Source organism: Cryptomeria japonica, chromosome 1 (genome assembly GCF_030272615.1).
Source record: "Cryptomeria japonica chromosome 1, Sugi_1.0, whole genome shotgun sequence".
NCBI classification, from domain to species: domain Eukaryota; kingdom Viridiplantae; phylum Streptophyta; class Pinopsida; order Cupressales; family Cupressaceae; genus Cryptomeria; species Cryptomeria japonica.
In genome coordinates, this window is record NC_081405.1 from 461,150,085 (window position 1) to 461,177,776 (window position 27,692).

The window sequence follows — 27,692 nt, forward strand, 5'->3', positions numbered from 1 at the left end:
CCACTCCCTGAGCATATGTTTTCTTGTAGTTGTTTACATCTTTATTAAAGTCATCCTCACCAACATTTATGCCCAACTTGGCACATAGTTCCAAACATTCCTGAGTCCTTCCTGAATCTCTCATTTCAGCAGCTGCCTCCATCATTTGTCTGGTTAAATCTGTAAATCTATCTGCAGGATCTGCCATACCTGATCCTGATGGAGGTGGTGTATGTTGTCTGGACTGTGCTTCATGATTTTCAAAACCAGGGGGAATTTGGCATCGCCCCTTTTGAGCTTTATATGCCGCAACCAAATCTTCGTTCATCGGGCTTGAAGTTGTTGTTCTATCTTGTTCCTTTAAGGGCGAGTGTTGACTACTTTCATGTTTATACTGGTTATATCTTTCTCTCATGGAATTATTCATGGGTTCTTTATTTTTGTTCCTTCGTTGAGGGAAATTCAATTGGGATAAAGATTGTCCTTTCGCAACCGATCTTGTCCCGTGCATTGAAATTCTTATTTCAGAGTCGCCACCTCTTGTCTAGAGGACATGAATTGTTTTTATTTCTTCTGAGCTCTTTCCCACAGCAGAGTTCTTATAATTTCCCCAGCAGAGTCGCCAATCTGTTGGGTCTCAAATCAACAGATTGGATGGGTTCTAAGGCAATGCCAACTCCTATGATCAAACCCTCCAATTGACTTGGCCAACTTATAGAGTGAACCTATTAGTTACTAACTCTCTCTCTTTAGGCTCTGCAGGACCTAGGCGGGTATACCTATTCACTGAATGTCTCCAATAAACAGTGCTTTTTATAGCAGATATGTTATCCTATTCTGATATCCCCTGATCTTGAAATGGCATGAGTTCCTTGAATGGAGATATTGCAGACGAGTTCAAGATTGTTATTTCGTTTTGTGTTTCTTAATTACTCCTGTAGCTGTCAAAATAACTAATTGTGAAAATAAACGATGAGTATAACTTGAGATTTAAGCCAGTGCCTTCTTTATTGCATGGGTTACAGAGTCATTACGATTTTCTTCAGGACTTATATTGCGAATCTGTGAGACAGTTTTTTAACTCATCCCTTATGAACCTGTCAGTTACTATTTCTTTCAAAACCAAATGAATGCTTATATTATGTGCTGATTGAGTGAATTTAACCCTACCCTTAAGGGACCAGTCAATTAAGCTTTGCAGGGAACAATTACAATCCGCAAGCAAAACTTTTGTTACCACATTATAACATAAAGCATAGATTTGATCTTAAGAATATGAATAACCCTATCTTTATCAGATAATATCACAGACGATTGCCAAAAGAAAATGAAATAATCCACAACACATATGCAGGGAAACAATTGATCAAAATTTGTATTCCATTGAAGTTCGTACACGAAGACTTACAGGCTGTTGTTCTTTTTTTCCATAATCCTGTCTCATGGGCTTCTCTTCAGGGTTTAACTCTTTTCCTTTCCTACTCCTTTTGGAAGAAGAAGACGAAGGTTCCATAGTTACAGTAAATAAGAGAGACAATACTTACTTGGTAAAATGCTCAACTCTTCTGGTTATCGTTTGCAAATCTCTGCAAGGTCTTCACAGCTTTCAATCTCTTAGCATCGATCTGATTCTTACGAAAATTCACTCAGCTTAACTGTAATTGAATGGGCAACTTGTGTATAGTTAATGTTCTGCATCTGTAACGGCTACTCAAGTGTTTTAAATTTAATTGCAGATGTGACACTTTTCAACTGGGCCTTTAATTCCTTCGCGGGAAGTACAGTCCGCTCAAAGTGCGCGCGTTTCAAATTATCGATGAAACCCTTGCCTTCGGCCGAGTGTTTGAATCTTCCATCGAAAGCTCATTTTCTTCGATAATACTGTTTCGGTGAAAAACTTACGTCGAGAAGCCGCTTTTAAGACTCATCGAAATTACTTTTTCATCGATAGTCTCCCTTTTCGACAAGTTGCTCGCGAGTTTCATCGATGCCATACTTTCGATGAGTTTCTTTCTTCGATGAAGGCTTATGAGTGTTCATCGATATCCCCTTTTTCATCGATATCCTTTTTATCGATGAAACAGCTTTTCTTTTGTTCGACACCACGTTCATCGATGAAACTTGCATTTCGATGAATGTCTCTTGAGTTTCCTCGGTAACGATATTTCTTCGAAATCACCTTTTGCCTTTTCGCCTTTTGCTTTTGCCTTTTCGATGAAACATGGGGTATCGATGAGCGGTTTCTTGCGTTCATCGAAGGTAACTTCTTGCCGAAACACCTTTGCCTAGCGCTTTATATGCCCTGTGTCGATGAAAACGCTCTTTCGATGAAACCTCTCCTGCAGCTGCTCGACACAGCTTACTGGCCGAAATATCCATTAGTCTTCATGCTTATGGAAACATATAGTATTATTTTTTCATTTTTATTATATTTTTTCTTTTTTAAAAAATAGTGTTCAACAGGTTCTCTACTCGTGGATAAGCTCTTTGTGGTATGATGTGATTTTGCTGGAATCACAAGGGGACTTACACTTGATGACTAAACGTCTGATTTGCTGGAATCACAAGTCCTATTTACTAACTGGAAGACAAACAAATGGCAAAAGATGCAGAGTTCAGGAAGTCTACTCTACTACCTAGAATGCGAGAAGATGGATGAATGACTAGGTGGAGTCCTACTGGGCTGGGTCTCACCATCAGGCTTGAACAATTCGACACCAGCTCAATGCGATCTTCTAAGGGGTGCTTCCAATATGTTCAAATTGTACACCATCAAACACTAATCACCATTCAAGATAATGCATGAACAATAGACGTGTAACGACTTAAGATTAAGCTCATTTTATTCCAGTTGACCACGCAAGGCGCACTTACCATCAGCAAGAGGCTAGTGGTTTGGATTAGATGGATTCCACACAAGTGCATTCAACAATTTTTTTCATTCAATCTAATCATCTACCATCTAGAATTGAAGATTCAACAAGAAACCATGCATATTGCAAGAAACGACACACTTCACCATAACTTCAATGAAAATGGAGTTTATTTACAATCAATGGCAACAATTTCTTACCTTGTCCTCCTATTCTACTCTAACTGCTATTCTATTTGCTATTAATCATTAGCTATTCTAACCTCTATGAACTAATTATTCACCTTCTAACTATTAATGACTAACTATTAGACTTTACAAATGAGGAGCCAGGGCTTATATAGCGCCCTCAATACAATTCGATGGCTCAAATCAACTTGAGATCAATGGCCGAGATTTTACAATGAAAACCCTAATTAGGGTTTGTTACAACAAACTCAATCCTGGCCAATGAAATAATTGCATTATTTGGACACATGTCTCCTCTGGAATATTCGACCAATGGAGAACCGGGGTAGGTACATCGAAGTTTGTGCCACCTCCCATGAGTCAGGTACATTGAATCTGGACATGCTGAAGTGGACCAACCCGACTGGAGGAGTGATGACTGGGATGCCACCTTGTCTTTCCTTCAAATGTTGGACTGGAAAAGATCGTCCTTGATGAGGCTGGGCTGGAGAAGGTCGTCCTTGTTGATGCTGGGCTGGAGAAGGTCGTCCTTGTCCTGGCCTGGTCTTCTTTCATCTGCCAAAACAAACCAAAAGATGATTAAGGACACATGATAAATTCATTTCAACATAGCATTTTCAACTTAAAACATCAACAAAAAGATATTAACATGAAACTTGCCCAAGATTTTCTCCAGGAACAGACCCTATAAGAATTTCGCCCTGGACCCTTTGGAAGGGTCAGGAGCGAAATTCCAACTTTAGCTCAAAATTCACATTTTTGAAGGTCAAAGATCTTTCCAAGGCATTCCAAATAGCTTTTCTCACCCTAGTCCAGGCCTGACTTAGCACAAAATTTGGAGAAAAGGATGGTTTTAGTGTTTTTCGCTCTGGACCCTTTGGAAGGGTCAGGAGCGAATTTCATGTTTTGAGCTCATTTCTTCATATTTGATGACTCTTGGCAATTCAAGGACATGCCTAAGGACACCTCCAATCTTGATCCACACTAAACTTGGCATAAATTTGAGGGAAAATATAGGTTTTGCACAATTTCGCCCTGGACCCTTTGCAAGGGTCAGGAGCGAATTTCACCCTTTGCTTGTTTATCCTCACTCAATTCCATTCTTTTCACTATGCTTACTTGGACTCTCATCCTTGGATCCCTCTCCCATGCTTGCAACATTTTGTTTGACCTCAAAATGACTAGAAAAGAGAATTTCGCTAGAAATCATGGCCAGGGACAGGACCTATAATGAATTTCGCCCTGGACCCTTTGGAAGGGTCAGGAGCAAAATTCTTCCTCTAGCCCAAAATCATCATTTTTGGAGACAAAAATCCATTCAAGGGCAATCTCAAGGGCTTCTATCATCTTTGTCTAGGCCTCGCCTGGCACAAATGTGAGAGAAATAGGTGGATTTTAGAATTTCACTCTAGACCCTCTGGAAGGGTCAGGAGCGAATTTCTTAATTTAGGCTTATTCTTCCATCATTTCAAGTTGAATTCACCTCAAAAGGCTAGAAAACACTTCTCCTCTCACATCTAACTCAAGTTTGACTTGATTTTGCAAAGGAAAATAGGTGGTTGAAGAATTTTCGCCCTGGACCCTTTGGAAGGGTCAGGAGCGATTTTCATCATTTGGCTCAATTCCTTCAATCTTGATAATCATTGGCAATTTGGAGTCATTCCCAAGGTCTTCTTTAATCATGATCCACACTGGATTTGGCATGAAACTAAGGAAAAAGATAGGTTTTGCACAATTTCGCCCTGGACCCTTTGGAAGGGTCAGGAGCGAATTTCCCTTTCTAGACCAAAATCATCATTCTTTCAATCCCAATCTTCTTTGCAAGGTAAAATCTCATCTCTCTTCGCCCTAGGAACAAGGTTTTAAGCTCAAGCAAGGTTAAAAATATAGGTTTGTAAGGAATTTCGCTCTGGACCCTTTGGAAGGGTCAGGAGCGAAATTTCCCTCCTTGGCTAAAACACTCATTCCTCAACTCTTTCAAACATTCCCAAAGGCTACAACATGTTCATTCTCCCTTTCAACATGCCTTGGACATCAAAATTTGGTCGAACAAGGGAGGAAATGAGTCTTAGGTAGATTTTCGCTTTGGACCCTTTGGAAGGGTCAAGAGCGAAAATCTTGAGTTAGGCTTTGATTGCTCATTCTTCAAACTTCAATCTTCTCTGGAGGCAAACATAGACCATTTTCCACCTAAGGAACAAGGTTTCAAGCCCAAACAAGGTAGCAAATGAGGTTTGTAAGGAATTTCGCTCTGGACCCTTTGGAAGGGTCAGGAGCGAAATTCTCTTTTGGGCTAAAATCTTGATCTTCCAAATCATCCCACTCCCTCTCAAGGCAAGAACATACTAATTCCTCCTTCATCATGCCAACGCCTAGCCAAAACAAGGAAAAAAACAAGAGATATAAGGATTTTCGCTCTGGACCCTTTGGAAGGGTCAGGAGCGAAAATCATGTTTTGAGCTTGATTCTTGACTTTTCCAACTCCAATCCTCTTTGAGAGGCAAGCATAGATCCTTTCTCCTGCATCTCCACCAAGATCCTGACTTTGTCTAGAGGGGAAATGAGTGCTTTCAAGAATTTCGCTTTGGACCCTTTGGAAGGGTCAGGAGCGAAAATCATGATTTGGGCTTGATTCTTCCTTTTCAAAACACTTCTCAAGGCAAGAACACATCAAGACTCACACACAATGCCTACTAAACCAACGCCCATCCAAAACAAGGAAGGAAAATGAGGGTTATAAGGATTTTCGCTCTCGACCCTTTGGAAGGGTCAGAAGCGAAATTCTTCTCCCAGGCTAGAATTCATCATCCCAAGGTCTAAAATCTCTTCTCCAAGGCAAAGTTGCATCAAGCCTTCTCAATTATGCCTCAAAAGTCTACAAACTTGGTCAAGCTAAGGAGACAAATAGAGGAAATATGAATTTCACTCTGGACCCTTTGGAAGGGTCAGGAGCGAAATTCACCTTAGGCCATGATCCTGACTTCATTTTTTCGCATTTCTTCATTCAAACAAGTGCTTTTGCCTTCATTCAAGCCTAGGAATGCGTTAGTTCTAGGTTTTGGTCAAAGTAGAATGTCTTATGGAGAATTTCGCTCTGGACCCTTTGGAAGGCTCAGGAGCGAAATTCGCTTTGGACCCTTTGGAAGGGTCAGGAGCGAAATTTGACTTTTTGAACTCTCCGTCAAGATCATTTTATGGAATATAACATTTAAGTATAAGTGAAAGGAAATGTCACTTATACTTTAAGTTATATTCCATATATACTTTCAGGATGTTTGAGAGTGGTTTCGGACCTCCAGGAGTTATATTGCAAAATCTAGTTTTTGGAGGATTCTTCAGTTTTCCAGACTTAGTCAAATTTCAGGATCAGGACATTCCAGACTTAGCCAAATTTCAGGGCATTTGAAGATCAAGATGACATTTCAGACTTCACTCACCAACTCGACCTAGCTCGGACCTTCAAGAATGATACCCACTCACAAAGCAAGACACAATTAGCAACGAGAGCAAAACCAGGCCCTAAGGAAGACTCTCAAAGAAACCCTAATTCTGGGACCCTGTGGACTCACCCTGGCTCAAGCAAAGCCTGCAATCCAACGATCCCCTCGACAGCACTCATCCTGCAAAGGCTAACAGACAAAACCCTAAAAGACCTAGAAAACAAACCCTAGAAAGCAAAAAGCAGGGGTCCCCATTTGCAATGGGGCGATGTGTGAATACGTCACAACAACTATCTACACATCAAACCTAACAGTCGAAACCTTGGAGTCATCCCATTTGATCACATAATTTAGCATTCGAGGAGATTTTGATCAAGAGAGGATACAGTGCATTTGGTATTTTATTCTGTGTTGCATAGTGCATAAAAACACATCAACAGACTGGTAACCTGGTAAAATCTTAACAAATTCTGATCTTGTCAATCAGATAAGATGGAAAGATGACTCTGAACTTCAGAATATATCTGTCAACAAAATATATATGATGATAATGGGCTCTAGAGAGGTATTTAATTGGCTTAACCAATCCTACAACCTAAAGTGGCCCGATACCCAATGGTCCCATAGACTTATTCACATATGGCAGAATTCTACATAACCAAAAGAAACCTATTTTCATTTGTTGTTTAATTTTAAAAAAGCTTGTTATGGGTCATGTATTGCATAAGTATGGTCTTCCTACAAAAACTTGTGAATTTGAGTCTTGAAAAAAACTTTTGAGCACTTATTTTTTGAATGCATGTATGCTATTAGTATGTGGTCTTTATTTTTTGGGCGGCCTGTTGCTTGGAACAATAAAATTGGCTTTTCTTGGCATGAGATTTTAGCTGGTTATGTTGATGCATTTAACTCTAAATTGAATTTAATTCTGGCTTATTCTTACAAATGAGATTTTATGATTGTTATCGAAGAATAGGAATGATGAGATCTTACAGGGAAAAAGGAGGCATCTTACTAAGTTCTATAATGAACTCACCTACCTTATTGTCGTGTTTCGGGTCTCTACCGCAAAGGAGATACCTAATGACTGGTTCATGATATTGTTGAACGAGGGCATAATGATAGTGTACAAAACAGAGATTAAATCAGCACACTTTTTCCCACATGGAATAAATAACTTGAACAAAGAGGAGCTTGAGCTGCTGAACAAATATATAGAGGAGAGAAAAATCACTAAACCTGAACCTGATGAAGAACCAAAGAAACAAAAAAATAGCAACCCAATTTGAATCTGAAGAGATTGCTCCAAATCTGATTGTGCCACCCCTCAGCAGATATAACTGTGACAAAGCCGAATGCAGTAATAACATCATAGGTGCTTGGGACTAGTTGATCAGCATACTCTTTTGATATACTATGTTATCAGTTGTATAAACAATACTGCTACTTTTGTTACACTGTGTTAAGTGATCTTGATTGGAACAATCTGGAGCAGCGACTCCCCATAATGTAATTTCAATTTGTTTTGATACATTATAGTTAATATAAAAAAAGTGGATTGGGAGCCAAAAAGCAATTCATTATTATTCTTGGCTTTGTTAATCTCTTGGAGAGCTTTGAGAGCTTTTGTTTTTGGTTCAACAAACCCTAGGACAGAAACCCTTGGGCTTCTTGGTAGATTGGACGAAAACCCATTTCAGCCAACCTTGGTGGATTCGCATAGGATTCACAAGTGCATCTATGGATAGAATTGGTTTTGGTGCTGAGATATTTACCCTAGCCTATTTGCAAGTACAATCACACGGGAGATTAACAATGGAAGATTAAATAAATTTTCAGGGGTTTATAGACAAATGAAAATTTATTATTTCTCCAGTTGGATGATAGTTCATTGCAAAGGTCGGATTCCAGCGCCGTAATGTGTGAATATTAAGGATAGAAATTGTGATACCATTTTGGGAAGAGCTTGTTTAAAGAAAACCCATCTATTGCTACGCATATGAGTTACATGTGGCTAGGTATAGCATATACCACTGGAGTTTGTAAGCACGACATTGGGGTGAGAGATTTCTTTCTCACCACCGACCATCATATCAGCAAGATGTAGCTTTTGGTGAGGTAGGAATGAGGCTGGATGATCCCTATAGTGGTCGCCTTGTGTCCCTAAGGGTGAGGCATGTGGTTTCAGCTATTTGAAGGAGCAGGTCAAGAGGCTATAGTGACTGATTTGAATGGCAGCATTATCACCATAGACTCCAGAGGCATTTCAATAAGTATTCAAGCTGTAACTAATGTGCATGGTGACTTCATAGTCAAATGTTTTCTCTGCTGATAAAAGGTCAGAAACAAATGTTATTTTTGTGTTTTTCTGTTGTAAACAGTCAATAGTAAAATCTTTCATTGGTATATCATAGACCTTGGATTGTATGGCAAATGTTTGTTGAAATGCTTTCAAGTTTTATGGAAGATTAGGACTAGTTGTAAGTGCATATATGTTTCTATCATTCACATAAACACTTTCAAAACAAGCAAATTCAGAAATTATAAGTTGTGAACACAATGTCAAGTGTTTGACAAAATGCCAATAACAAGAAAACAGAAATTTTAAACAAAGTCAAACTCAGGTTCTTACAATCTGTAATCAAAAGTATACTAACTCATACAACTGAGTGAGAGCATTTATATGTCATTCCCAAATTAAGAATTAGCATGTCCAAGAAAGGATGGTAAAGGTTTGTCACCTCACCAAATAGCAGAATATATCAAAAAGCAAGAGGAAGCAAATGCAAGAGTTGCTCATAGCATAGAGCATCCTTTGAAGAGAGGAAGGGGATCAAGAAGGCCCCCTAATTCTCCATCTAATAGTGTCTTCCTTGATGTTGTAGTAGAGAGCCACCTGTTTTTGGATAGGAATGAAGAAGAGCCTATTAATGTGAAAAGAATGAGGAGGGTCACTAGATAGGGAATTTCAGAACAACACTAGAGAAATTACAGATCAAGCTATTAAAAGATGTATCTATGCAAATAGTATGTCCTTCGATGTTGTTTGATCCCCATATAGGCAAGACATGTTGAGAAAAGTAGATGAGGCTCCACTAGGGTACATAGGCCCAAGTTATGAGAAGCGTGCAGCACCTTACTAGCAAAGGAGGTAAAAAATATAGACACTTTATTGGCTCGCATTGAGAATTCATGGAAACAAATAGTGATGTTGTAATGTCCCCATTCAAGACGTAAACTAGGTCATGGAATAAACCACAAAAGAAACCAGATATGATAGACGATTAAATAAGTTTTAATTAAAGATATAAACATATTTAGGCAACGATTGTGATCAAAAAGGTGCAACAATCATGTTTAAAAGGAACAGCAAGATGATGCAATGACAATGAAGAAGAGATAGTGATTATATATCGAAGTAATAAGAGAATGTGCACTGAACAAATCCATGCATGCAGTCAATAAGCATTTGTATGCAGCGACATGTATTCTAGGATGCAGAACAATGATGAGTTTTGTCATGGATGTGTTTCCCTTAAAGGATGGCTGACTACAACATGGGCCATTGATCAGAAACTATACATTGATGACAAACCTTTGTATTACCGACCACCTAGAGAGAACAACCACAACTCATATGCCAGCAACTGTGTGGAGAATGAAACAACTCTATGACATCCAATTCACTAAGAAGAAACACACAAGATTGTTTAACAGTTCACAATAGACTATCACTAATATCATTCGAAACAAATGCCATTGTTCTCTACAAGGGACTAAGGGTATTGCCATCTTAAAAGGATAATGCAGATTGCTTACAAAGAAGAACTGTTTAGAGGAACAAATAACTTTAAATCTATAATGACCCCCATCATATAAAGCTCACCAAAGGATATAAAACATGAGACTAACCTACTCTCATTATCACTGGATAAAGAGGATCCGATTAAGGGTTACACAATCCATAATAATCAATTAGTCAAACATTGATTAAGACATTAGCAAATATTCATGGGAAAGGTGTGAATAAGCACAAGCAATCAATACTCATGTAATAACAAATATTCATGAAGGAGTGCGATTTAGGGATCAACCAACTTGTGTAAATAATGGAACGAAACAACTCTTGATAATCACATCTCCTCGTCACATATTAAAGGGACTTTCATATCATTCCCAATCATCATCGAACTTGTTTTTTAATCTCATAAAATATCCATTGTTGGATTGCTCAATTGAGCTTTAGCCTGCCAATTCTGGTTGCATAGATCTAAGGTTGTTATTCAGAAACAGCACCAACCCATTGCATACTTCTCAAGCAAAATTAGAAACAGCAATTATACCTTCATCGCTATAAGCGATAGTGTGAAATACTAACAGCATATTGATATCGCCATATCAGGGAGAGCTTTAAATGATTGGGAGGAAACTTACAGCACAATCTACATTGTCACATCAGGAAGAGCAAAGTTAACTTCATAATTGTAGATTGGATCAAACTATATTGCATAATCCCCAAAGATATATCAGAGACAGCAAAGATACTTCATCCAATCAGTTAAAGTTACATATTGCAGAACTTATAATACTTGAATATCATATATTGATATTAATTTTATGTTTCAGAACTGATATATGTTTATAGCTGATCATTGAATGGTATTTATTATTAGATTCGTAAGAATTTTGTGTTTTGATAAGAAAGAAGTCTCTTGCAATTGAAAATTTATAGAAGGAAATGTCTTGCAATTGATTTAAAAGTTAATTGTTCCCTTCTTTCCAAGTATTAACATAGGGCATTACAAATGTCTATTATTTTCGATAGACGAATGGATGCAATAAATCAGCCATTAATCAATGTGATTGCAATGTCTCCTAAATGGGCGGTGTTTTTGAAAGCCACCAACTCTAAGGGATAGGGGAAGCATACACAATTTGTTGCCAACATCCTTATACAATGCATTCAAGATGCAGGTTCTCAAAATGTTGTCCAAGTTATAACAAACAATGCAAAGAATCATAGAGCAGTTAATATGTTGGTTGAGACATGGTTTTCACATTTATTTGGCCACCTTGTATTGTCCATTCACTTAAACTCATGCTACAAAAGTTTGGCAAGAAAATAGATCAGATCAAACAAGTCCATGCTGAGGCCGAACAGATTTGAATGTTCATCACAAACCACCACATGTCAAGGGCCATTTTTGGATCATTCTCACAATTGGAGGTACTAAAGGTAATTGAAACACTATAATTTTTAAAGTTTATGTTTCACTTTAGTAACTCCTAATTTGTTTTTTAAAATTTATGTATGCTTTCTTTCTTTTTTTATTTTTATTTTTCAATAGGTTGCTTGGACCCAATTTGCATCCAAAACAAACGTCTTGAGACAAATTGTGAAACTGCAGGAGCCACTTTCTAGTATGATTATCAGCCAAAATTGGTCCCTATTGAAGCAATCCAATAGTGACAAGGCAACAAATGTAAAACGGATGAGTCTTGATGACAATTGGTGGGACCACATAGAATATCTTCTTAGTTTCAGCAAGCCCATCGTGAGTATGATCCATATTATTGATATGGATAAGCCATGTTTGGGAGAGGTATATGATGGCATCGACTCAATAATTGAAAAAATGACATCCATTATAAATGAAAAAAAGCAAGATCCTCAGGAAACTTTCTTCAAAGAACTCGAAACAATTTGTGTTGAGTGGTGGAACAAAATGACCATCCAATTACACCTTAATTCCTTTGCATTGACACCCAAATTCTGTAGTGATAAGGTTCTTGCTATGTCCTCAAGAGTACCACTATATAGAGATATAAAAGTCCATGAAGGGTGTGGGAAAGGACTCTCTAAACTTTTCCCCGATCTTAAAATAGAGAATTTAGTTACAAATAAGTTTGTTGAGTTTATAGCCTCCAACGATCAAAGTGTTTCCACTCTCTGTGACAAGTTTAGGAAAGATGCTCATGCTTGGTGATACCTTAATTTAAATTGTCTTTCATTTTTAAAATAATAGACATTAATTTCAAATTTGAAGTTTGATTTACAGTTTTTATAATTGGAACTTTCTCACTTTGCCTCAATAGGTTGCTTATTTCTCTTCATCTAAGTGAAACTGGACTACATATTTCTTCATCCACTCAGTGAAACACAACCAATTGGCAGCAAGTAAAGCAAAGAAGCTAGTTTATATACATTACAATAGGTGTCTTCTTACTCACACAAAAATGAATGCAAGGGGGCATGAAGTTGTGAGATGTAGATCTAGAGTGAACTGAATTGGATTTTTCAGCTGCAACACAACCTTCACATTTTTGTGGAGTCTAATAGCCAACATATTTTTAATGCAAGTGTTAGTGGGGTCTTCATGATGACCCATATGATGCTAATTGGTATTTAGTAAATATATCATTTTAATATTGAAGGTTGAACCAGTGAACAATGAATATCTATCATGGCATTCAAGTTTTTGACAAATAGATATCAAATTTGGAATTATTATATTCAATATTGTAAATCAAATTCATGATAGTCATGGTAGTTTTGTTTAGCATATTTATGATTTTATATGTTTTTGTATAGATGTACCCAACCCCCAAAAGAATTTCTGCCATACCACTGTACATGTACCAATAACCAAACCCGATTTGGCAACTTAGGTAAAAACCATTGATTTCTTTCATATATCTTTGATAGAGGAAAGGCCATACTATTCAACCCATAACTTTTTAGATTTTTTTCCCTTGGGTACAATATGTTTGGGTAAGGTGTGTGTGTGTGTGTGTGTGTGTAGACACACACACACATATATATAATATATATATGTATATGTGTGCGTGTATATGTATGTATGTAACAGAATTGTAAAATTAAATACATTTGATAGTATAATACATTATCATTGATCAATGCCAAATGCCAAAGTGGTAGTGATAAAGATAAAAATTAAATATCAATTGATAGTTAAATATTTAATATTTATCTTTATCGATTGACATTTAATAGTGATAATTTTAGTTGTCTAAGTTCTTGTATCTAGTCACCACTCCCAAACCTCCTCATTGTAATCAAATTTCATATATGACAAGAGATCCCAATTACTAGTGGGGGTTTGGGAGTGGATACCCTAATGGGTTTGAGGAGCGGCAATGATAAGCTGCACAAGGTGTTAGATGTGAGAAAAACCCAATGATAGAGGGGGCTGGACAAGAGGATTTGGGGACTATGCTCCCAAAAAAAAAAATGAGAAAATGAGAAAAGAGAGTGAAGAGAGCAAAATGATCTTTGTATTGGGCAAAATGATGCTTTTAGCAGCATTTTAGGGTTTTTGGATGCAAAACGATAAGTCAAAAAATGTCCTTTTTTGTTAATTTTTGGCACTCAACACGTTTGGATACCCTAGGTACATACCATGGGTGTACCCAAGCATACCCGTACCCAACCATACCCAGTACAGGTGTGGGACGCCTTAAGGGCATACCCAGTAACTTAGGTCAATAGTTAAGAACATAGAAACGGGACTCGGACTCAACAAGGGTGACTCAACTTAGAACTTGGGACTCGACAAAAAAACTCAACCAAGACTCAACAGGACTTAGCAAAGTGAAAAAACCCAAGAAATTTAGAGATTTTTAAGGATTTAAAACTTGTTTCATGCACCCTTTATTAAATAAACCATAAATACACAATAACATCATCAAATAGAAGCTAATTTGATCACATACACAAAAATACATCGATCACATTAGTATAAACGCAAATTGTAGCTAAAGGAAATAGCAAACACAGATATATAAATATTGTCAAAAGTAAACATATTACAAAGCTCATGGAATATGAAATCTATGACATCAAATGTTCCACACAAATATCAAAACAACTACAAGTCTATGGTTCAGAGGAGCCTGCATCCTTCCTACGAAAGCATCTAAGGTAGGTCCTGTATGATTCAGCAGCCATAGTCTCTGCCCGTGACTTCATTCCACCCTCACCAACATCAGTTGTGTCTGTGTCTAGCTTTGCTCGTGGTCTTACCTCCTCCTCTGCCATGGCTACAACCTCAGCCTCTCTATCTACCTAGTCGATCCAATTGAAGTCCTCATCACTAAAGACAAGATCCATAGCGTCAGCGTTCCACTCAGATTTTGAATCGACCTCCTCTAGCGTGATCGGGATGGTGTCATGGTCCATAACCTGTCTCTAAGACGGAGGTTGTAATGAACAAAGACTACATCATTCAACCTCTCCACAGACAGTCTATTGTGCCTCTTGGAGTGTATGTGCTCAAACATACTCCAATTGCACTCACAACTGGAAGCACTGCATGGTTGGATCAAAATACGAATGGCTATCCACTGAAGATTTGGTGTTTTAGGACCAAACAACTGCCACCATCTATCTGAGATAAGAAAAAAAAATCATTCTCATTTAATAATAAATTGAATAATATATAATTAAATTATGCTCTTAAAATATATTTTTACCTGGTTGCATTTTTGTCCGATTCGCTTTGCAAAGCTGATGAGAGAAGACCTCCCATTCTGCATTAGAAAAGGCCTCTATCTCATGGATTGCAGTGTTGGTATTTTGAGTTTGTTGGTATTTTGCATAGAGATTGCATTAATGATATGTTGTCATTGATGTCAATTGAACCGGTAATGGTATTCATGTTATTGTTGATATTGTTGTTTTTGATATTGGCTAGTAACCGGTAAGAAGAGCTTTGTGGAAGATGTTGTAAACCTGTATGTAAAGTTTGTGAGTTGAACCAGTCTAAAGGTGTAAAGGGTTAAACCTTTCTATGTAATGTGACCAGTAAACCCTATCAGTTGTTAAACCCTAACCAATCAAGTTTGATGGTTTATTATTTGATAAGCGGTAATGATGGAGGCACGTGTGATCATTGAATGAGGATATGTTCAAATTGTTTTGGCGTGTTTGTTCTTGTCTAGGGAAGGAGCAAAGTGGATTGCATCTAATACACAGTGTGTGATGAGTTACAAAGTCCTATGAAGCGGTGATCATGGAGCAGTTGGAATTTTCTTGAAGAATGTGAAGAGATTGTCATGATTTCTAACAGTCAAGATTGTACCGACTTGTTTGTAATCTCAATGATGAGAATTAGGTTTTTGTTATGTTACCGACCTAATTGATTTCTATTTAAGGTCGATGAAGTTGTTGTAAAGGTTGTTGGCAAGATTGGTACAAAACCTGTTGAGTGTGCACTTGTGTCATGTCCCCTTTCTAGAGTGGACATCGGAGACGGAGGAGTTGGCCTATCATTGGAGTCTCGTAGGCTAGCAGAGGTTGATTGGGACTCATTCAGTGCATATAGTGATTGGATTTTGGCTTTACAGGCAGTTTGGAGCCAGTTTGGAGCAGTTCCTAGATTTTAGGGGGTATCCCTAAATTTTAGGAGGTCGTGACAGTTGCCAGTCGTGAGGTTATTCATGACCTTTTAGATGGTTTCAGTTTCAAAGAGATTGGGCTTGTTTCCTAAATTTTAGGAACATCCCTAGATTTTAGGGATGAGACTACCAGTGAATCCTTGATTTCCGACTTCAGTCACAGACAGGTGACAGGATGATTTTAGGGTTTGTAATGTCAGTTGGGCATTTTGTGGCTATTTGGGTTATATTTTTAATATTTCCTAAGTTAGCGTTTAATAATTAAATAAGGCTAAGTTGTTAGCCATTTTGGAGTAATAAGGGGATTTTTGGTCTCATCTGGATGCGCATCCTATTGTGTGATAGCTCGTTGGAAAGATCTTGAAATTCTTTAAATCTTTCTCTTTGGTCTCAGGGCAATTCAGTGAGCGGATTTCTGTCTATGGGGAAAAAGGTCATTTTCTAGTAAAATGACCACTTTAAAATAAGAAATTATAACATTTCCACTAGACCACGCCACTTGGAGACAATTAGGGTTCGATTTGCAATTGAGAGGGGTTATAAGGGGATAGGAGCTTCATTCTATGATTATCTTTTACACATTTTACATCTTGGATTTGAGATTTGGCTCTGGAAGAGCTTTTCAGCATCTGGGACGCCAACCCCAATGCCTTGCCTGTTTGGGACGTAGCCCCCAATACAGTGGTTTGGATTTGTTTGCAGCTATTAGCATCTTGGAGATTGTACGGCATTCTTTCTGGAGGTTCAGCAATTCTGACAGAGTTCAGCGTGGGGTTTGGGGTTTCTAACCAGTTGGGTGTACTTGGCAGCCGTACGGCTGTACCTGGCAGCCACTTTCCTTCCCACGTGCAGCACTTGGAGGGCTGGAATCTTGCCACAACTTCATTCCTAGTTATGTTACTCTTTCAGCATCCAGGTTGGAATTATTCCTGATTGTAATCTTCCTGAAATTATTGGAAATCTTCATCTAGTCAAATATTTGATTTTATATTCAGAAATCTGCCTTGAATCGAATTTGTTTTGGCTGTATATGAACTTCATTTTCAGTACTTTGTTCATGTACTTGTACTTCATTATTTACTTGTTGAAAAATCATCAAAATACAAAAAGAATTCAACCCTTCTGCAACTTCTGTCTATTTCTGAAAGAAAATATTAATAAGCAGGAAAATCAATTTAAATAAATAAAAATTACAGCAGATTGGTAAAAGAGATCCATCAGGGATCTTTCAACTTGCCTAACCGGTGAATGGATTTGCACTTTGAGTGAAGGCAAATTGAAGCATAGAAGGATCTGATCAAGCAAATGTAGTGCTACTCAAACAGATCAAGAAAACCTGTTGTTTTCTAACAATTACAGCAGAACTAAAATCCCTTAACCGATTAAGCTCTAACAAGCTTGGTTACTCATTAAATCCTCTAACAAGGTGGTCCATTAGCTTGGATTCTTAAACCCTCAACGAGGTTACTCCTAACAGGGTATTGTGCTTTTCATCAAGGCATATTTGTAAATCCCTTAACCGGAATTAGTTCTTAATAGGACTTATTGTAAAGCTTTAACAAGCTTGGCTCCTAACAGGGCGAACTTCAGAAGAGTTCAGATAGCTATCCTTGTGAGTCTCATCTCACCGTGGTTTTTACCTATTTGGGTTTTCCACGTATAAACATTTGTGTCAAGTGGTGAATGCTTTTATGGTTGTGATCTTATTTGTTGATGTGGTTAATTTCTGATAAGGCATGTTATGTAGAAGCATTGAGAGATGAATATGTTGAGTTATGATTAAGCATTGTTGATGTTTACAAGATTGAAGTTGTTTACTGTTAAAGTTGTCATAACAGTTAAACCGGTTGATGTCAAGCATTCTTATGAATATTGATCTTGACTGAGATATGTTTACTTTGTTTGACTAAGTTTGAATTTGGGAACTTTGTACCAGTTTTTCAATATATTGATTCACCCCCCCCCCCTCTCAGTATTCTACCGGATACTTATTCTTTCATCATACCATCATGTAGTGCTACTATGACTAGGCGACATTCGCTCTATCACTAAGTAGAGCCCACTAAGAACCTCCTCATCCGCCTTGAAATCGTGGTGGAAACGGAATGTCGGATTGAGGTAATAAGCGGCTACATGGAGGGGCTTGTGAAGCTGGACTTGCCATCTCCTATCAATGATATCCCAAATGGGACAATACTTACTCTCATCTCCTCCACAGACGGAATTAATGGCCTCCTTCGTCCTATCCATGCCCTCGTATATGTAGCCCAATGCGAGCTTCTCCCCATCAGCAACTCGTAGGAGAACAACCAAGGGCTCAATGAAATGCAAATATTGTGAAAGATTATCTAATATCAGTTAACTTAAGTGTGAATGAAAATAAGCAAATAAAAGAAAAATATGAATTAAAATTAAAACATAATGTAGAATATATAAAAATTTTACCTTTACAATCTAAGCAAAAGAGGCCCAAAAGCCTAGCTCATCAAAAATGCAATCTGCCACATCAATCCCTGCAGCAGTCGTAGCATAGGATGAGGAACTCCACTCCTCAACAACAAACATACACCTCAAAGCTACCTTACACCGAATCAAGGATTGCAATGTGATGAAATTGGTGGCAAATCTAGTGATTCTAGGACTCCTTTTGCCCAGTGTATTGCCTCATTAGGTAAAGAACCCATGAATGATTGTATACAAATTTGCAAATATTTTTTGCCTTCTCTACACATCTCCTAATCCATGGAATCTTGCCAATATCCTCCAACATGAGGTCAATGCAATGTGAAGCACATGGAGACCAAAATATAGATGGGTGCCTCTCCATCAAAAGTTTACCTGCAGCAACATAAGTTGTTGCATTATCGGTGACCACTTGTACTACATTCTCCTCACCTCATGTATGACCTCCTCTATAGCCTCACATAGGAAAGTGGCATTTTTTGAATGTGCAGAAGCATAAATGGACTTCAAGAACATGGTGCTACCTAAAATTTGAAAACAAAGCAAAATCAATGATCATTCAATAAATCATAAATTAAAAATACTCATCACTAAATCAAATTCAAATTATCCAATCACTTGCAAAAGAAACAAGAAAATTCAAGAGCGTCTTGTTTCTCCTATCGGTCCAACCATCAGTCATGATGGTGCAACCCTTCTTACTCCATATCTCGCACTGGTCCTCTAATGTACTTTTTACATCAGCCACTGAATCTGTCAAAATTGGGCCACTTAAGTCAGAATCAAAAGGGGCTTTGAACCCCACCCCACAAACAGTGATGGCATCAACCATGCTCAGCCAATAAGGAGACCTATCACAAATAAATTAAATATGATAGGTATGTCTAATGAAAATTCATTAGCCAAAACAAATTGTAAATCTTAAAAAGTTAAAACAATCAAATAAAAAGGATAGCTGCAAAGAATGGAATGGTGCAATAGTACCAAAATCTCCCAATTGCACAATCTAGGCGCATCATGTACCTTCTTGTTCCAACCCATGCTCTCAAGCAACAATTGGGCACCAAGACTATTGTGTGGCTCAAAATATGAATCTATCCTAGATTTACAAACTCTAGGACCAATGCTAACACTCCCACTACCACTGGCACTAGCACTAGTAGAAGCAGTAGCACTTGTACTAGGATGATATGTTGGCATGGAAGAAGCCTCTCCAACATAACAAATGCTAACCAACTCGTCCCTTTGCCTCTTCTTCATTTCTTTTTGAGCCTCAAATGTCTCTAGTTGCACTTGGCACTCCCGAATAGCCTCAAGAGTTGCTTTCTCACAAGGATCAGCATCATGGCCATGTATTTCAATCTATTTATGCCTCCATGAAAGATTGTTTTGCAATATTTACATTTTGCCTCTACCTTTTTTGCTCGGAAAAATATTCAGTATGTTTCCAAGCTGGATCTCTTCTACCCAGGAAAGTTCTAAGAGGAGTAGAACTAAACATCGTGAAAAATATGGTTTTCAAAAGTTGATGGTTGCTGCAATAAGACACAATTACAAAAAAATTAACATTTGTTCATTGTTAAATTATAAACTAATACAAAAAATACAATTTAATAGAAATGATTTTAAAAAAATAACAATATAATAATTTTTATCCATTTTCTTTCAAAGAAATCAGCAAACCCTACAATGTGGATTGTTTTTTTTTGTTTTTTTCAAAACATAAAGATGTCAGCAAACCCTACAATGTACATTGTAGGGTTTGCTGATTTCTTTGAAAGAAAATGAATAGAAATGTTTTAAAAATAAAAAATGTAAACTTGGCTTATAAAACGCCAAAATTATTCAATCTTACCTCTTAGAACAAGGTTGAAATGAAATGCAACTTCTTTCCAATCCTTTCTAACAAGCTCTTGATGCGCCAAATGTAAGTATTACGCTGCCCCAATGCGATTTGTTGAATAAATTTTGCTCTTCCTCCTTGCTGGTTGCCCTACCATGCACTCTTGTTTTTCCTCACAACTCACTCTTCTCCTATTTTTCAAAATACAATGAGATGAGTTCACTTTTAGAGCTAAGGAGGCAATATAAGTCAAAAAAAATCAAGTGAATTGAACTTCTTATAAGTTTTTTTTATGTTTTTTTTGCTGTGGGATGCCAGCCGAGTCCAGGTATCGAGACTTGTCGGGTCCAGGCCGGGTCAGCAAGTCCTTGGACTCGCTCAGGACTAAGACAAGCCCGAGTCCGGGCCCCTGGGACTCACCCAAGGTCACCCGACTCGGGACTCACCGAGTCCTAACGAATCCAAGTGAGTCCTGGATCTCTGGTTAAGAAACAATAAATTATACTCCAATGATAAAGTTGGAGAAAATTGTTTAATATATTGATATTGTAAAATTTATTATCTCCAAAATTTTAGCACCACAATTTGAGAATAAATAATTAGTTATTTTCTTCACAACTTTTTGCTTACAAGTATATTTAAGTATGTTGTCTTTCTTGATTATTCCCCTCTGCCAATTTCAAAGGTGGTCTACCATCAACTTGAGAAGTTCAAAACAGAATCAACTATAATCCCAGCTTTGAACTCCTTAAATTCCTTGTTCCTTTGAAGAGGATTCCTCTTGCATCTATTTTGAAATTGTAATTATACTTGGGCCATTAGCTTTGTTTTATTTGGTTTCTCTAGGGTTTACCCATTTTTGGTTCACACTTTTTACTCACAATGTAGCTGTTTCATGGTTTAAGAGTTTCTTTGCAATCTTAACTTGTGGGCTTCATTGTAATCACTAAATTGTTGCATTTACAAGTCCCTATGACCTAGTTCTGTCATTTGTGGAAATTAATATAATTTCCTTCTTTTACCATGCAACAAGAAATGCACACTATGACTTGGTGCAAGCTTGCTGAGGTGTTTGCTGTTTCTTGAAAACTCATCAAATGCAAGAATCGAACTAATATGCATGCAATCAAATGAACAAAGAACATAGTATTAACAAAGTCCATCTTTAACAGACCAATAAAAAAATTATTTCTTATCCTGCAAAACAAACGAACTAACATCAAACCACCAAATAAATGTACTGAATATCAAGAAAAAACTTCAAAAGCTTATACATATTTTTTCAAAGGTGTACAAATACCTACAGATGCCTATATACACAGTTTATTACAACATTGCACAAATTCCAACCATTGGTTTCATACTCACCCAAAACATGAGCAGCAATTATGCTTGGCAAATTTTGAAGAAATATTTCTCCCTTGAGCACTCCTGAACATTGAACCACATTTTAGAGAGAAATTGAAGGAAAAGGAAACTCAACAATAGAAGCAGTGCATAAGCCTAAAACATAAAACCAAAGATCAATGACCAAACCAATGAATTATGTGACCCAAGTATGATCTACACACACAGATACAATCATCAATATATATGTATGTATGTATGTGGGCAGGTGTATATCCATACATATACACACATATGTATGTGTATATATGAAATGATTATGAAAACTGTCTAGCAGTACACCAATTAGCCTTCTAACTTCCCTTTCAATTGTGCTCATAGGAGCCAACTGAAAGACAACTGTATATTGTTACTGAATTTAGGCAATCTACCAATAGGAAGCTCCAGTTCCAGATATTTGATCTATTAAACATTATACATATTAAAAATAAAGTTGGGAGCATTTTATGGTATAAAAGCAATAGAAATGCATAGCCCTGATAAGTGGTATTGGAAGATTGTGAGATAAAGGAAAAACCCACAGCTTATGTTAGCTATGTCTGATTCCATTAAAGAATGTGACCAAAATACAATTAACTTGACTGAAGTATGAAAATGTTCCAAAATCGTTTGAAAATGATATTCTTATAAACTACATTTTAAAGTGATATTCCTATAAACTATCCTCAGAATGCCAAAATAAAACCCTCAAAACATGTAAAAGAAATTTAAACAAGAATATTTCATTGAGCTTGTATAATGTTCTTGAGTTACAGAACCAAGAAGAAGCCGAAAACAAATTCAAATTCTATTAATAATACAGTTACATCCATATCTAAAAACAGCACAAAAGAAGCAAAATTGCTAAAATGGGAAATTTATCAAAACCAAAGGAAACACACATAAGCTAACATACACGGTAGTAGAATTCATCCAACATAAAAAATTATAGCAAAACAAATTACCATGGAATGGAGGATGCCTATATATCTTATCCACCATCTTAATTGCAATTCCTTTTGTCTCTCGAAAAATTCCTGTCCTTGACATTAGTGCTGTTCCTTTTCCAATGTAGAATCCACTTCTTTCACTATAGTAAGCATCTGTACGACAATGAAATAAATGAGCAGCTAAAGAGATCAAACTAAATTCTGGAACAAAGAGGTGCTGATGGAAGTCAAGTGAAATACAATGTACTGACTGAAGGACACAAAATTCAGACTCCCAAGTCCCTTAAGGAACTGATAGCTGTGAATGGTTTATATTTGTATTTTACTACTCAAGTCCCCAATATATTCAATAAATTGCCTCTTATAAAGCGTTTAAAATATAACAATGTGAAACAACTCAAAAGCACAGGGATTTTCCAGCTGCAATCTAGGTTGCCCTCTCATCTATTTATACAATTACTCTTACATCTTCCCCTATTGTTTATCTTATCTATCAAGCACAAAATCAATAAACAAAAAAGTATTTTCCCAGCATAATAGAGTATTCCAAATATATCATGCATTCTACTCAGTGAGATTCATCAACAGCTATGTAACATGAAAACAAGAATTTAGAAATAAAAGAGTAATACAAGATATGGTCCTGTTGTATTACACACACACACACCCCATCTCCAACTGGGACGCCCTTCGTTTTGCTTGCTTTGCTGGAGTTTTGCAGCAGCTCTGTCTTGTAAAGGATGCTAGAATGAGAGAGAGGATAGATTAAATTGCATCATGCAATCTCAGGAGGTGTGAGAGGGAACTCAAGAATTTAACCTGACTCAAGGCTTAGGGAATAAAGGCACAAGGAGTAGGGATGAGAATCAATCCTCAAAATGGACCATAGACAAGAAATGTATGCGTGAGGGAGGAATCAGAGATTTAAGTTCAAAACTAGGTCAAACCCCAACTTATTATGGAATGAACAGAGGACAAATGCTATGCTCCCTCAAATACCAATTCGGACTTGGACTTGGTAATAAGTTTTGAAGTTTTCCTTTCAAATTCGGTGTTTACACTCAAATTAGGATTAAGTCCTAAATCCCAAAATCATTCCTAGTACCAAATTTGAAGCCAAAACATGCCCCTTCAATGTCAAAACTCGGTGGCTGCAGTCAAGTAAAATTCCTACCACCGAATTCCTGGCCAGGTCAACCTCAAAATTCGGTGTTTGCATCAAAACCAGGATTAAGTCATTAATCCTAAAGGTCTTCCTTGTCCCGAGTTTCTGTCTGATTTCCATACCTCAAGTTTTGTAATGAGGAACCTTAAAGTTCTCCATATAATGAATTTGCAGCCTCCCCCACAAACTGAGAGTTTCAAAACAGCAAATTATCCATGACATTTCATGTGATGTCTAAACAGATTTGAGCATATGTTAGAGCAATCCCAAACTGAGTTTGTGAGAAATATCAAAGTTTTGGGAAGAAATTCATGAGCACAAACAAGAAATGCAATCCAAAACTCGGTCTTCCAAACACTGAATTCTACGCCTTGAATGAAGGTTTATCTCCCTCAAATTTGGTGGTGGCATACAAATCAGAAATAGACCTTAATCTTGATACGCGCTATTCCCAAAAGTTCTCCTAACACAGAGTTTACTCCTAAATTCGGATTTTGCAATCAAAAAAGGAATAAGGCACTAATCCTAAAACTTGTCCTAGTACTGAGTTTGGTCCTTAACCCTGAAACTCCTCCTAACTCCGAGTTTGATCCAGAATTATTGTTTGTCTTCCACAGTCCGAGGTTAGGACAGAATTCATGCAACAGCAAAGAGCAATCAATTGGTTCAAGTTCCGTGGCCTTTTTCAATTTGAGAGGTCAAAGCATGTAAGGCTAAAATCAAGTTCAATGACCTAGTCAATGAACAACCAAATGGAGTCTCAAATTGAAATTCTAAATGCTAAAAGGGTATGAATGCAAACCAAGGGGGTCCATGAGTTACACTGCCATCAAAATGAGATCCTTCCAAAATGAGGCAGCAAAGTGGTGAAGTCTCACTAAGTGTGCTTAAAAGGGAAATGTGAAATGAATTCAATTGTAAGTCAAATAAAAAGGGTATTTGAAATACTAGCCTTCAAAACCCTTGAGATAATAAAGCTACTTGTCCTTCCAGGTCTGTACCACCAATGGAGCAACAAGAGGGGATATCTGGAACACAAGTTGAAGATATGATCGCAATTAGGAGCAGTTTCCAGAAGAGGAGCTAGGATGAATGGCATCAAAGGAGAGCTAGGGGAGATGGATCACTCAAAGAAGTCAATAATTTGAGGACTTCAAGATATCATTTCCAAGTGTGCTACATGATTACCGGGGCATAATGAGAAACACAAGATAAAAATCCTAAAGATGATGTCTTTCTAAAAGAAGATTGAGAGTAACATGCTCACAAAAATGAAGAATTATGTAAACACCTAGGAAATATCAACGGACATGCACCAACTCAAAGGGTCCTTAGTCATTATTAAAGCCTTCTTTCAAAGTCTAAGTCTCCATATTGCATCAATGATTTCAATCTCATGATAATCCCTATGCCTGCTTCTATTGTTTCCATCTCAGATGATAATGATCAAATTAAATGATCATCATATGTCGTTCATAGCCAAGGTGTTGAGGAGCAAACCTACTCAACTTCATCTTGTCTAAAGGGTCAGACTACTGCCTAACCTAACTAAAACCTAAAACTAAAGCAAAAGAGGTGGTCCCCATTCGTGATAGGGCGATGTGTGAAATGGTCAGAACAAAGTGTCTATACAAAAATTGAAAAGACATCAGCAACAAGGATTGTATTCCCTATACACCATTCTACATAGGTGTTTAACATAGTTCTTGTTGGCAAAAAGAATGGAGAAATCAGGATATGCATGGATTTCCAGAATATAAATCAAGCTTCACTTAAGGATAATTATGCCCTTCCCAGTATGGATCTTGTCATTGCTTGATGGAAATTTTGGATATAATCAAATTGCAATTGCAGCTAAAGATCAATACAAAAAGCACTCATACTCCATGAGGCACTTTTGCTTACTAACAGATGACATTTAGACTTATCAACATAGGTGCTACTTTTCAACAAGCAATGAATTTCGCATTCGGTGACTTGAAGAACAAAATAATTGTGGTGTATTTGGATGATCTTATGGTCTTCACAAAGAGACATAATGATCATTTTCAGCATCTAGTGAGTGTATTTGAAAGTTACAGTTTTCAAGGTATTTCCTTGAACCCAAAGAAGTCCATTTTTGCAATAACTGAAGGAAAGTTACTAGGTCATATATTTTCTAAGGCAGGGATGAATATTGACCCTAATATGGTCGATGTCACCCATAACTTTCTCTACCAATAAGCAAAACCTGTGTAAATTCTCCCTTTGGCAAAGTCAGTTTCATGCATAGGTGTATACCTAATTTTCATAACCCACAAATCACATATTAGAGATGACAAAGAAGACTGCAGTTTTAAAATGGATTGAAGAAGAGAAAAAGGCTTTTATAAAAATCAAAGAAGCTATCAATAAAGCTCCAATGTTGGTATATCTAGATTTTGATAAGAATTTTATACGCTATTGTTCTGCTTCAAAGCATACCATGTCAACTCTTCTTATAGAGAAATTGCAAGAAGACATAAATCTCCTAATGTTTCCATGAGTAGCAATTTCGAGGATCATAAGATCTAATATTCATAGAAATAAAAACATGCCTATATTGTGGTAAGAGCAATCAAGAACTTCAGGTTTTGTATCTGAATTCTCCCACTACAATTTAAATGCCAAATTTGTTGGTGAAAATCATTCACTCAAGAAGAGATGGGTTCCAAACTAGGTAACTAGTTTGCGAAGGTTCAAGAATATGACCATAAAATCAGGCCTACAAAGTCGATATGTAGGAGAGGACTATGTCAACTTATAACTGAAGATGGGAATAAAGACAATGAAGAGACTATTAATTCAATAAGCAAAGAGCAACCTTTGTGTTGTTTATTGATTCTACAAATGAATGGTACACAAACATAGCCTACTACTTGAAGTTCAAAGATTATCCAAGTCATATGAATAAGCAACAAAGACAGGTATTGAATTTGAGAGCTCTCAAGTATTTACTATAGAAATATTAGTTGTACAAATGAAGTCTTGATCATACATTCTTGAGTTGTGTGAGTAAAGAGGCAATAATCCAAGTTGTTGGAGGGTTTTACAGATAAAGCCTTAGTAAGCATGAGTTTTAAAGATAAAGCCTGTTGTGGCCATTTTTCATCATGAAGTACAACTTTTAAGATATTAAGGGCACAATATTAATAGCCAACAATGTTTCATAATGCACAAAAATGGGTGCAAAAATGTCGAGTTTGTCAGCAATTAGTCGGAAAGCTTAAGCTGACAGCCATTCCACTCAAACCAATTATCATTCAATCCCCTTTTCAACAATCAGGGTTGGATTTTATTAGGCCTCTCATCCTGAATTCTAGCAAAGGACATTTAAATTCTTATTGCTACAAATAATTTTACAAAGAGAGTTAAGGGTATTCATACTAAGCAAACTACTTCAAAGGTACCGTGTGATTTCCTAGAATAGAATATTCTTTCACACTTTGGAGTGCCTCATAAAATTGTCACAAATAACTCTTCAAGTTTCTCTACCAAAGAGATCTTTAAAAAAAAATTGAATGTGGAATTACCATATCTCACTCATCAGATTATTACCCTCAAGGTAATGGGCAAGTTGATTCTTCTAATAAGAACATTGTGAAAATCATTTGAAAAGTAATTGACACCAATCAATGTACTTGATTTAATAATTTATATGATGCTTTGTGGCCAGACAAGATTAATCCCAAGATGGCCATTGGCACATCACCGTTTATTATTATGCATGGAATAGAAGCAGCATTGCCAATTACTTTGGAGATGTCAGCATTACAGCTAGCTATTGTCGTTGAAGATAGTGAATTCAAAGATCCTATCATGAAAAGGATAATGTACTTAACTAATTTTGACAAGATAGAGCAAAAATCATAGATAGGGTCAATCATTATCAGGAGTGAGTAAAAAAGATTTTTGATAGAAAGGCTCATTAGAGGATTCAAAATTACTTTAGTGATTTCGTTCTACTTTG

The 27,692-nt window shown here is 37.0% G+C and overlaps 1 protein-coding gene across 3 annotated transcripts in view; it reads right to left on the reverse strand.

Annotated features, from left to right (window-relative positions):
- The window catches only part of LOC131064233 (rRNA (cytosine-C(5))-methyltransferase NOP2C), a 185,975-nt gene that overhangs the window by 118,999 nt on the left and 39,284 nt on the right, over positions 1-27,692 (reverse strand). For 2 of the 3 annotated variants that reach the window (XM_057998335.2, XM_057998333.2), the window contains exons 5-6: positions 22,555-22,692; positions 21,572-21,634 (exon numbers count right to left, since the gene is read on the reverse strand). In XM_057998335.2, the coding sequence (XP_057854318.2) occupies positions 21,572-21,634; positions 22,555-22,692 (201 nt within the window). The remainder of the gene's footprint in view (positions 1-21,571; positions 21,635-22,554; positions 22,693-27,692) is intronic. The other variant, XM_057998343.2, reaches the window with a different exon arrangement.